Source organism: Monodon monoceros, unplaced genomic scaffold (genome assembly GCF_005190385.1).
Source record: "Monodon monoceros isolate NGI ecotype Baffin Bay Population unplaced genomic scaffold, NGI_Narwhal_1 Super_Scaffold_12, whole genome shotgun sequence".
Lineage (NCBI taxonomy): Eukaryota > Metazoa > Chordata > Mammalia > Artiodactyla > Monodontidae > Monodon > Monodon monoceros.
In genome coordinates this window covers 59,176,716-59,189,776 of record NW_021703768.1, presented here as the reverse complement: position 1 = coordinate 59,189,776, position 13,061 = coordinate 59,176,716, and the positions used below count along the sequence as shown (strand labels likewise).

The window sequence follows — 13,061 nt, the reverse complement described above, 5'->3', positions numbered from 1 at the left end:
GAAACAAACTCTGGTGACTTACTGGGCGGTCCAGTGGTTAAGACCCTGCGCTTCGACTTCAGGGGGCCTGGGTTTGATCCCTCTTCGGGGAACTAAGATCTTGCATGCCATGGATGCAGGCAAAAAAAAAAAAACATAGTTCTGAAAACCTTACTAAAGAATGTATATATTGCAAGTCTGAACATGAGTTGGGAAGAAGTTACAGTGTCCAGAGAGAATTGGGCCTGAAGTAGGAAGATGAGAATGGGAATAAAGTTACGTATTTGTTTGAAAGGCATTTCACAGGTAGAACTAAACTATGTCGTTTATTGTCCAAACTGAAATTTTTGAGAATGAAAGGGGCATTATTAATACACGCATACCTCAGAGATGTAGGTTCAGTTCCAGACTACCGCAATAAAGTGACCATCACAATAAATCAAGTATTTTGGTTTGCTAGTGCACATAAAAGTTTTTTACACTATCCTGTAGTCTGTTAAGTGTGCGATAGCATTATGTTTAAAAAAAAAAGTACATACCTTAATTTAAGAATACTTTATTGGTTAAAAAAAAATGCTGTCATCTGAGCCTTCAATGAGTCGTAATCTTTTTGCTGGTGGAGGGTCTCGACGCCTCAATGTTGGTGGCTGATGACTGATCAGGGTGGTGATTGCTGAAGGTTGGGGTGACTGTGGCCATTTCTTAAATAAGACAGCCATGAACTTTGCCACATAGATTGGCTGACTTCTTCCTTTCACTAACGATTTCTCTGTAGCATGCGATGCCGTTTGATAGCATTTTACCCACAGTAGAAATTCTTTCAAAATTGGAGTCAGTCCTCTCAAACCCTGATGTGGCTTCGTCTACTAAGTTTATGTCATAGTCTAAATCCTTTGTCATTTCAACAATCTTCACAGCATTTTCAGCAGGAGTGGATTCCATCTCAAGAAATCACTCTCTTTGCTCATACACAATAAGCAACTCCTCATCCATTAAAGTTTTATCTTGAGATTGCAGCAATTCAGTCACATCTTCAGGCTCCACTTCTAATTCTGATTCTCTTGCTATTTCTACCACATCTTCAGTGACCTCCTCCACTGAAGTCTCGAACCCCTCAAAGTTATCCATGAGGGTTTGAATCAACTTCTTCCAAACTCCTGGTGATGTTGATATTTGACCTCTTCCCATGAATCGTGAATGTTCATATTGGCATCTAGAATGGGTAATCTTTTTCAGAAGGTTTTCAATTGACTTTGCCCAGATCCGTCAGAGGAATCTATCTGTGGCAACTATAGCCTTATGAACTATAATTCTTAAATAATAAGACTTCAAAGTCGAAATGCTTCCTTGATCCATGGGCTGCAGAATGGATGGTGTGTTAGCAGGTATGAAAACAACATGAATTTCATTGTACATCTCTATCAGAGCTCTTGGGTGACCAGGTACATTGTCAATGAGCAGTCACATTTTGAAAGAAATTTTTTTTTCCTGAGCAATAGATCTTAACAATGGACTTAAAATATTCAGTAAACTACGTTGTCAACAGGTGTGCTGTCATCCAGGCTTTGTTGTTCCATCTATGGAGGACAATGGAGTAGATTTAGCATAATTCTTAAGGGCCCTAGGATTTTCAGAATGGTAAATGAGCACTGGCTTCAACTTCAAGTCACCAGCTGCATTAGTGCCTAGCAAGAGAGTCAGCTTGTCCTTTGAAACTTTTTTTTTTTAAAGCGGGTGGATACATCTGTGGCTGTGCTACATTTATTTATTTATTTATATACAGCAGGTTCTTATTAGTCATCCATTTTATACACATCAGTGTATACATGTCAATCCCAATCACCCAATTCATCCCCCCCTGCCCCCCCCACCCCCGCTTCCCCCCCTTGGTGTCCACACATTTGTACTCTACATCTGTGTCTCTATTTCTGACTTGCAAACTGGTTCCTCTGTACCATTTTTCTAGATTCCACAAACATGCGTTAATATACGATACTTGTTTTTCTCTTTCTGACTTACTACACTCTGTATGACAGTCTCTAGATCCATCCACGTCTCTACAAATGACCCAGTTTCGTTCCTTTTTATGGCTGAGTAATCTTTCATTGTGTATATGTACCACATCTTCTTTATCCATTCATCTGTTGATGGGCATTTAGGTTGCTTCCATGTCCTGGCTATTGTAAACAGTGCTGCAGTGAACATTGGGGCACATGTGTCTTTTTGAATTATGGTCTTCTCTGGGTATATGCCCAGTAGTGGGATTGCTGGTTCATATGGTAATTCAGTTTTTAGTTTTGTAAGGAACCTCCATACTGTTCTCCATAGTGGCTGTATCAATTTACATTCCCACCAACAGTGCAAGAGGGTTCCCTTTTCTCCACACCCTCTCCAGCATTTGTTGCTTGTAGATTTTCTGATGATGCCCATTCTAACTGGTGTGAGGTGCTACCTCATTGTAGTTTTGATTTGCATTTCTCTAATAATTAGTGAGCACATGAGCAGCTTTTCATGTGCCTCTTGGCCATCTGTATGTCTTCTTTGAAGAAATGTCTATTTAGGTCTTCTGCCCATTTTTTGATTGGGTTGTTTGTTTTTTTTAATATTGAGCTTCATGAGCTGTTTATATATTTTGGATGTCCTTTGAAAGTTTAAGCCAGGAATTGACTTCTCTTCTCTAGCCCTGAAAGTCCTAGATGACATCTTGTTCCAATAGGGTTTTTTGTCTGCATTGAAAATCTGTTGTTTAGTGTAGCCACCTTCATTCATTATCTTAGCTAGATCTTCTGGATAACTTGATACAGCTTCTACATCAGCATTAGCTATTAGCTTAGAGCCATTGCAGGGTTATTAATTGGCCTAATTTCAGTATTGTTGTGTCACAGGGAATAGGGAGGCCCAAAGAGAGGGAGAGAGATGGGGAATGGCCAATCAGTTTCAATAGTCAGAACACACACAACATTTATTAGTTAAGTTTGCTATCTTAAGACTGGACATAGGTATATGTATAACCAATTCACTTTTCTATACAGCAGAAACTAACGCTACATTGTAAGTAAACTATACTCCAACAAAAAAATTCATTACAAAAAAAGTTTGTCATATGTGTAACCTGTGGCACCTGGAAACAATTAAAATTGTAACATCAACCATCACTAATCACAGATCACTGTAACAAATATAATAATAACAAAAAAAGTTCAAAGTATTGTGGGAATTACCAAAACGTGACACAGACATGAAGTGAGCAAATACTGTTGGAAAAATGGCTTCAGTGGACTTGCTTAGCACAGGATTGCCACAAACCTTCAATTAGTAAAAACATAGTATCTTCAAAATGCAGTAAAACAAAGTGCAATAAAATGAGGGATGCCCGTAATTATGCCAGTGCTGGGACAAAAGTTGTAAACTGGACTGTCCCAGGTAAGCTGAGATGTATGCTCATTCTAGGAGAGTAAGATCCAATCAATATAGATAGAGTAAAAGAAAGGTCTAGTTTACATAATTGAAAAGGTGGTGATCAAACTGGAGAACAAGGTAGGAAAGAGAACAAACTTGTAAGAAGATGAAGAGGTTGGTTTTGGACCTGTAAAATTTGAAGTTGTTGTCTGAACAACACTTAGTTGATTCTCTAAAGTGTTACTTTATTAATAGATTCCTGAAATTTTATATTCATCTTTAATAAAACAAGAATGTTTTTCTTTGGTTTTGTAGATTGGAGTCTACTGCACGAACATCAGAGAGCTCAGAAGAATTCTTGGAAGAAGAACCTGAACAGAGTGTGATTGAATTTGAGGATGAAAGTAGTGATAAAAATGTTCGACCAGCACCAGAAACCCAGCCAGGCCTGGAAAAGCAAGAAGGTGAAAAGGTAGGAGATTCACTTATTAAATAAAATGAATGGAAGTAAAATTTAACTTTCTTAGTCATATATTGTTAGAAAAGCATAACAATGTATTTTAGACTCTTAGTAGAAATTGTATTTAATGTTAAAAAGCATATATGTCAGGACTTCCCTGGTGGCGCAGTGGTTAAGAATCCGCCTGCCAATGCGGGGGACATGGGTTCGAGCCCTGGTCCAGGAATATCCCACATGCCACGGAGCAGCTAAGCCCATGTGCCACACTACTGAACCTGTGCTCTAGAGCCCGCGAGCCACAACTACTGAGCCCATGTGCTGCAACTACTGAAACCCGTGAGCCTAGAGCCCGTGCTCTGCAACAAGAGAAGCCATCGCAGTGAGAAGCCTGCACATTGCAATGAAGAGCAGCCCCTGCTTGCTGCAACTAGAGAAAGCCCGCGTGCAGCAACGAAGGCCCAACACAGCCAAAATAAATTAAAAAAAAAAAACAAAAAACATATATGTCTAAAGCAAGGTCGGGCAGTAGTAGAGGATAAAGTTACAAGTATTTTATATTTCAAACTGAGTTTATAAAGTTTGACATATTGCAAAGATAAAATAGAGGATGTTTAGTTAGTAATGTCCCTCAGTGTATTTAAAATACAAATTAATTTGTAGAATTAAACGTACTTAAGAAGTGACAAATGTGACTATAAGAGGTCTACCTTATAAAACCAGTTAGAACGCCTTAATGTCCAACAAGCCCTAAATTGCACCCCTATTTTGGTTAGAAGGATAGAATTAGTTGTCCAGAAAAAACATATGTATTTGACTACAGTTGATTTACAAATTCCTAGAAAAATAACTAAATTCATTTTTTTTTACAACTAGAAAACGAGGAAAATCCTTTGTGACTGAGTAAAAAAACTCTTTATCTGGCTTCATTTCTTTTTTCATTTTCTCTATTTCCTATCCTTCTTTTTCTTTAATATCTTCAATCTTTTCCTCTCTTACAGATTCCTTATTTCTTCTTTGAAACATACTTAAGTTTCTTTAAAAATCTTTTACCTGTTTGTCAAGTCCAGCCAGGAGCTAAGCAAGTGAAACTGCATTACTGATTTTATTTATTAACTTGCTCCAATTTAGCTCCTGTTTCCTCTACTTCATGAAATTGTATTTTTAAATGACATTTTTTCTCTTCTTGTAAAAATTAGGGAAACAAACACTTTTTTTTTTTTTGCGGTGTGCGGGCCTCTCTCTGTTGTGGCCTCTCCCGTTGCGGAGCACAGGCTCCGGACGCGCAGGCTCAGCGGCCATGGCTCACGGGCCCAGCCGCTCCGCGGCATGTGGGATCTTCCTGGACCGGGGCACGAACCTGCGTCCCCTGCATCGGCAGGCAGACTCTCAACCACTGCGCCACCAGGGAAGCCACAAACACATATTTTAAAAAAGGGATTTATATGCTTCTAGATGTCTATGGGAATGTATATTTTTGTGGTTGTTTTTCTTTTTAAATTTAAGATTATACTGTACATCCTTCATGTAACCTGTTTCTTTTGCCCACCAATACATGTGAGTACCTACTCTTGTAGGTCACCAGTGACACTTTCACTCAATTCTGGTGGGTTTCCTTACCTAGGTTGACTACTCTCTCTTCCTCCGGATTCTCTAGTACCCTGGCTTTAACACTGTTGTGTTCTGGTTTCTTGGTTTTCCTCTCTCTGAAGTTTTGTTTTGGTTTTATTTATTTGCTTTTTGACTCTTCTGCTTCCTGTTTTTTCCCCTGTATTTGTGGGCATTCTAGAAGACTCAGTTCTTGACTTTCTGCTCTTTTGTTCATGCTTCTCTTTTGAAAATGCATCTAGTCTAATGGCTGAATGGTCATCTCTGTGGGGATGACCAATAACTCCAGACTTTCAATATTGATCCAGACTTCAGTATTACTTGCCTTCTGAATATTCTGTTTAGACAGATGTCTTTTATCATCTTAAATTTTAACATCTCTGTTCTTTCCTATCACTTCTCTATTGAGCCTTTTTTCCTATTTCTTATTTTTCATTCTGTTCCCAAACCTAGAACTTGAAGGACTGAGTTTTTCTCTTCTGTTGCTTCTCACTTGTAGTTACTCACCAAAATTCTGGGGTTTTTAATAAAAATTTTTGCTATATCTTTCTCATTTTCTTCCTTTTAACATTTCTCTTACCGTAGTTGGTCCTTTTGTGAGTTTTATTATAATTACCTTCTGTGTGTACTTTATTCTTTATACTCTCTGGCCAGATTAATTTTTTTAAGTCTGTGATTTCAGTATCCCTTAGGAAAACATTCATTATATGATTTCAGGGGTTCTATATAATCCAGCCAAGTCTATTTCTTAAAATTTGAGTGCATCAGTGTTCTAATTTTTATTTTATTTTTAATTAATTTATTTTAAATTTATTTTATTTTTGGCTGCATTGGGTCTTTGTTGCTGTTAGTGGACTTTCTCTAGTTGTGGTGAGCGGGGGCTACTCTTCGTTGCGGTGCATGGGCTTCTCATTACAGCGGCTTCTCTTGCTGCGGAGCATGGGCTCTAAGCATGCGGGCTCAGTAGTTGTGGCTTGCGGGCTCTAGAGCGCAGGCTCAGAGCTGTGGCACACGGGCCTAGCCGCTCAACAGCATGTGGGATCCTCCCGGACCAGGGCTAGAACCCGTGTCCTTTGCATTGGCAGGCGGATTCTTCACCACTGCGCCACCAGGGAAGCCCAGTGTTCTAATTTTTTAAATGATAATTAAATAAAATGATCTCTAATTATTAGAATGTCATTAGGATTAATTAGAAATATTAGATGTTAATGAAAATCTTGTAAATTGATAAACCTTGGAGGAGGAGTTTCAGAAATTGGAGACTTAGTGTTATCAAATCGCTTTTCCATATTTTAATGTGATTTAAGGAGCAGCATTGTTCAAAGATGACCCTTTGTTGACAGAAGGATGAGCTCACTAAGACTGAGGGCTCTCTCCTCCCAGCAAGAAGCTGTACCCAAATTCAGCTTCCCACAAGACTGCTACTGCTTCCTCCCCCTGCATGCTAAACTGTGACTTCCCAGGGGCCCCAAGGATTCCAAGTGCCTAGCAGCTGATGTTCTGTAAAGAGCTGGCACCAAATCTAGACATTCTCTGGTGGCTTTTTACTGAAAAGGTTCTTCCTGTCACTGCCCTGTATGGAGGAAGAGAAAGGAGGAGGCAGGGTCTCTTCACTGAATCTCAGACCCACACTGGATCCATAGAGCATCCTGGTCCTGTCTTTTCTCCATGAGAACAGAGGGAAATTGGGGTACTTATGGATTCTTTTCTCTTACTGACTCTGCTGTTCCTTAACCTGTGTCCTGTAACGTGGTAGAATGTATCTTGAGTCCTGGTGCATGACAGGGCGACTGAGAATGGACCCACCTTGTATGACAAGTAAGTTAATCTGTAATTTTGTCCTGACTTTTTTTGCCCTCGATGGTGTAGGAATCTGAATCAGAGCCTATGAATGGTGAGATAATGGATGATACTCTTAAGACTTCACTTATAACAGAAGAGGAGGACTCCACTAGCGAAGTTTTAGGTGAAGAATTAAAATTGCAGTCTTTTAATTCCAGTGAAGACTCTACAAATCTTGTTCCACTGGTGGTAGAATCTTCAAAATCTCCTGAGGCTGTTGCACAGGATAAGGTAATGGAGAAATATCCTAATTTTTTATAGTTATAGTGTCCAGTGTTGGTGACTTGGCTAGGGCAGTGCGGGATATATATCTTCCTCTACTTTAACATGTACAGTCCTTCAGGAAAAATAAATTTTACTACATTGGGTGTTTTAAGAAGATGCAATCAGTAATGTTTTTTAAAATTCAAATCTTTGTAACTTCATTCGTCTGACTTACGGTGACAAAATGAGTTTCACTTTGTAGATTTAGGAAATGCTCAGAAAAATGGGTAAAGCATTATTTACCAAATATTTGAATACCTATTACTTACATAGTCTGTGACCAGTACTGTCATTTTAATTTGTTTTAATTAGGGAGACAGATTAGATTAGTGGGGAAAACTTGATGGAATATTTTGAAAGAAATTTAATTATTTATCTTTATTGAAATATAGTTGATGTACAATATTAGTTTCATGTGTAGTACATAGTGATTTGATTTTGCATACATTATGAAATGATCACCACTGTAAGTCCAGTAACCATCTGTTCCCTATATAAAGTTATTACAATATTGTTGACCATATTCCTTATGCTATATATTACATCCCCGTGGTTTATTTTGTAACTGGAAGTTTGTACCTCTTAATCCCCTACCTCTTTCAGTCCCCTCACTCCCTCCGTTCTGGCAACCACCCATTTGTTCTTTTTATCTGAGTCTGTTTTCATTTTGTTTTGTTTTTTAGATTCCACATATAAATGAGATCATATGGTTTTTGTCTTTCTCTGTCTGACTTATGTCACTAAGCATAATCCCCTCTAAGTTCATCCATGTTGTTGCAAATGGCAAGATTTCATTCTTTTTTTATGGCTGAGTAATATTCCATTGTATATATAGGTGCCACATCAAAAAGGAAATTTAATTTCTACTTTTGAATATTCCAATTTAAGGGTAAAAAACTCTTGTATAGCATTATTTTATTAGTGTCTCACATAATTACATGAATAAAATTTTCGCTGCCCTCACCTTTCACCTAATAGTCAAACTCAGTGGGGTAGCACAGTGTCAAGTCCCAGGATTCTCGGTTCTGGCTCCAGTAACACCAGGAAACTAAAAACTGAGTTGATTCATGGTTTTGAAGAATCTTGACATAAAGTTTGTGCCTTAAGTACTTTTCGGGGTAAAATCATTACTTTTATTGCATCTTTAAAGCAAGAACTTAATGAATCCAAATTATGTAAGACAGTTTCGAAGAAATTGAGCTGTATTCAGAACATGTGCACATGATTAACAGAAGTAGTGAGTACTGAATTCTTTAAAATGTAGTTCAGGGTCATTGCATATTAGTGTCTGAGAATAATTTATGTAAGAACTATATTGCAAAAGTTGTTCACCGGGTTTTTTGTTTTTAGACTTCACATGTAACTGACTCAGAAATGTTGCTAGATGAAGGCCCATCTGATGACAAGGGGCACACTGAAGAGAGGCTGCCTCTAGTTTCAAGAAAGAAAGCACATTTTGGGAGTTCAGACAATGTAGCTACTATCCCAAATGAAGAACGGTCCGACAGTGGTTTTCCAAACTCCGTGATAACTGAATTTTCTGAAGAATCGATTCCTGAAAATGTATCACCCAACACTACTGCCTCATTGGAAGACCAGGGTGAGGAGGGGGTAGCTGAGCCCCAGGAAACATCTCCAGCTCTTCCTCAGAGCTCTTTAATAGAGGTTGAACTTGAAGATGTGCCATTTTCACAGAATGCAGGACAGAAGAACCAGTCAGAGGAGCAGTCTGAAGCATCTTCTGAGCAGCTGGATCAGTTGACACAGTCAACAGAGAAGACTGTGGATAGCAGCTCAGAGGAGATAGAAGTGGAAGTGCCTGTGGTCGACAGGCGGAATTTAAGAAGAAAGGCCAAAGGGCACAAAGGACCTGCGAAGAAGAAAGCCAAGCTGACCTGAATGAGGAAGAAATGTGGATGATAAATCCTCTTCTTTGTAACGTAATCGTTGTTTTTAAAATATGGCAGTTAATAAATAGCATGGGGCACAGGATAAAAACTCCAAATTTTCAATTTGAACTTATTTATGATGCCGCTTTTCCCTCCCCTGTAGGACCTAGGATTCACCGTTCTTTTTAATTTTTCAGGCTATTTTGTGTAAATACAATTTTTTTTATTTTTATTAACCATGTTTCGATTTTGGGAAACCAGATCATACTATATTTTCTTTAGCAATTGGGGATATCTGACCATTAATATTTCACAAAATATAAATTAAAAAATGAAAGTAGTAGGGCTTCCATCAATTGTAAGGATCACAGAAATCTTTTATACTAAGGGTTTTAATAGTAATCTTGGTGAAGGTTCTAGAAGATTTAAATTTCAAAACTAATCACCATTTTTTAAAATGTAGGCATGCTTAAACAAAAATGTCAGTAAATTAGGATAAATGCAACTTCAACTAAATGAGAGCACAAATTTGGAAATTTATGGTCAAAGGTTTATGAAGGTGGTATTTTGGCCTCTTAGTTCTTAGTTGTAGGTGCAATTTCTTCCTTTGACTTCAATGTCTGGAAAGGCACAAACAAAATCTGTTTCCAGTTCACTCTTGATAACATCTGATATTAACAGTACTGCTAGGGATTTAACTCTGGCCTGTAGGCACTCGTATAATTATTTAAAATTTCATTTGAATCTGGGGACTGTACTTTTGTCCTCACCCAGTTAACATGTATACTTTAGAAGTGTGAGAACCCTTCCTAAGGCTTCTCCTTAATCCTGCCACTGCCTTTATTCTAGAATCTTCATTATATTCCCCTCACTTTCATCCACTTCCCTAACTCATGGAGTGATTCCTGTCAAAAGATCTTTTTGCCTGCCTGCCAGCTTATGCCCTTGCCTTCCATTTTTGGTAGGTTTGGAACTGCGCCCCACAATCTTAGACCTAGATGGCAGGAATAAGCTGCTCTAGGAGCCATAGTTACAAGAGCTTAAATCAAATTGGAGGCTTCGTTTGTCCCTTTTGGCTTGCTCACTCTTGATTTGTTCTGTGCGGACAGGTTATAATCTAGCCTGTGTGTACATTGTGGTTGCCTTTGCCTGGGTAAACTAAAAACAAAGAACATCCTCAATTGTTTATTTTTGTATAATAATTTATTTAAAAATGAACAAAATGGTTATCCTTAGAATCCAAAGAGAATCTTAAAACAGTCCTACTCTTTGGAAGTATTATGTGTACTCAAATTTTCATGTAAGTTTGAGAATGCTTTGAGGCCATTTAGATCGTTTTTAAAACTGCTTGGTCCTTACATGAAAAAAAAATGTTATGACTTTGTGTCATTATTTGAGGTGCTAAGGATTGATGTTGAAGGTTTATTCAGTCTACAGTCAGATGATACTAAATTTTATTTTGGGATGTTGGCATTTTAGGAAAATTTAAAGTTGAGGTAAAAATCTTTAGCAGACAAAATAGCAAACCCTCCTTATTCGTGTAAAACTTTGAATACTTGTATCCTCTACTATTTTCTTTAATTATTGGTCAGTTAGGCCAGATTATTCCATTCTAAATGAAAATTAAGCACTTTGGCCATTTGTTTTCCCAACAAATGCTAATCAAGTGAAAGAATAAGTATGACTAATATTAGTGTTATCTGTTGAATGTTTATGCTGTTTTATACATTTTGTGAGAAATTTTTGTTAATACCACAATTAGGGAAATAAGGATTTAGTAAATTCTTAACCTTTCCATTTTTAATTTCTTAAAATAGATTTAAAAACCTAACACCTACTTTTTTACTTGGATTCTTCATTGTTCTCTTTAAAATACTTTCTTTAAAAAGGTGTAGTTTAATTCGATGACAACTCGATGTGTGAATATAGTTGCCGAGGTTTACAAAAAAGAAATGTTTATTTATATGACCACTAAGGACTCGCAGTATAAACTTGTTAAACTTGTTTGGTTTAAACAGTAGGTGCATTTTAAGCAGTTTCAAAACTTTCTGCTCAGCACACAATTTTTGTCCATATTATCTCTGACAGAAAATGTTATTTTGGAGTTTATAGTTGGTAGAGGAAAGTTAGGTCACATGAAAAAAACCTAACTTTCATGTTCAGTAACAATGAGTTCTATGCTCAGTGAGTGAGTGTAGAATTTATAACAATTTATCCTCAATAAGGAATCTAAATAAAACTTAATCACATTACTTGTACTTTTTGCAAAAGGCATTAGAAAAACTCTGAGAATGACAGAGGACTGAAATCTGATTTCAACCAGGTAGTCTAGTTGTTAAGTGTCCAGTCACATTCTATAGTCCTTTGTGAACTTTTTTCTGTTTAGAAGTCTTATTTGTGGAGAAGGGAGTTCAGTTCAGTTTGTGTAAATACATATATATTTCCTTGTGTAATATAAAGCAGTTATTAGCAAAAATTTTAGTTCTTTCAAGTTTATTCAATTGCTAGACATCACAGAAATATATTTAAGAATTTATTATAAAGTTCCTCTACAACTTTTAACAGTGAGAGGGTCTATTATGATTTTTTATAAAATCAAATAGCATGACAGAATGTCAATCTTCTACTACTTAAAATGTGTCTCTATTCATGGTGTTTCCAATCAGTGCAGAAAATTATCATGGCAAGGATAAAAACTACTAGTGATTAATGGTTCACTTTTAGCTGACCACCAGAACACCACCTAAAATGGTTTCAGTGACTTTAGAAAAATATCTTGACGGTTTATGATTGCCTCGAATTGAGCCTTTACCTGGTATCTAAATACCTGCTCTTACATTCTGACTCACCCTTAGGGATTACCTTCTAAGGTTTGGTCACACCAGCAAACTGAAACAGATTTTAATGTAAATAAAGAATTTATACTAACATTACTCACCTGTGTAACAGTATTTTAGAAATTTCTGCCCTGTATGTCCACTAGTTGCAATACCGTGTTTGAAGTGTTAACCCAGTCTTTCATGGGTGTGGTTAGTTACAAATGTTTATGCTTCTGTTTGCATACTTAGTATCAAGCTTTATTTGTACAGATAGTTTAACTTGCTTATTTTTAGTTGTGAAAAATAAGCAAACCTCAGTTCTGTATCCAGTGCTTACCTTCAGTAATTTTTTTTCTTTCACCCTCCAAAATTTGTCATTCACACATTCCCCATTTCTATTAGTGGCAAAATCATTTGTTAAAATCTAATTGTAAGGAAGGTTCTGCTTCTGTTATCCTGAAGTAATTGTATCATACTGGATAGTAATTCCCAAGGAACTAGCCTTTCTTTTCCTTAGTGTCTGTGTGTTCTAAAACTTCTGCTGTGTTTATACAATTTAGAAAAGATGTTACATTATTCAGAATAGCAAGACTTACTCAAGTACTTACGTTTGTTTTCTTGGTAGTTTCTTTTTTCCTAATTTTTTTTTTTTTTAGTTTTAACAGTAGTAATTAAACCTATATTTTGTGATTGTTTCCTGGTCTGTGTTTTGAAATTCCTTCCCTTTCCCCGAAGTTCATTGGTGAAGATGTGTTTAGATATTGAATTTGTTTAGACACTGATTTCGTTTAAGGCACAATCACA

General features: G+C 37.0%; 1 protein-coding gene across 1 annotated transcript in view; it reads left to right on the top strand.

Annotated features, from left to right (window-relative positions):
• The window catches only part of FAM169A (family with sequence similarity 169 member A), a 60,898-nt gene extending 51,116 nt beyond the window's left edge, over nt 1-9,782 (top strand). The window contains exons 11-13 of the mRNA XM_029218149.1: nt 3,694-3,850; nt 7,313-7,516; nt 8,900-9,782. Coding sequence (XP_029073982.1) covers nt 3,694-3,850; nt 7,313-7,516; nt 8,900-9,448 — 910 coding nt within the window. The 3' untranslated portion in view covers nt 9,449-9,782. The remainder of the gene's footprint in view (nt 1-3,693; nt 3,851-7,312; nt 7,517-8,899) is intronic.
• The last annotated feature ends 3,279 nt before the right edge of the window (nt 9,783-13,061 follow it).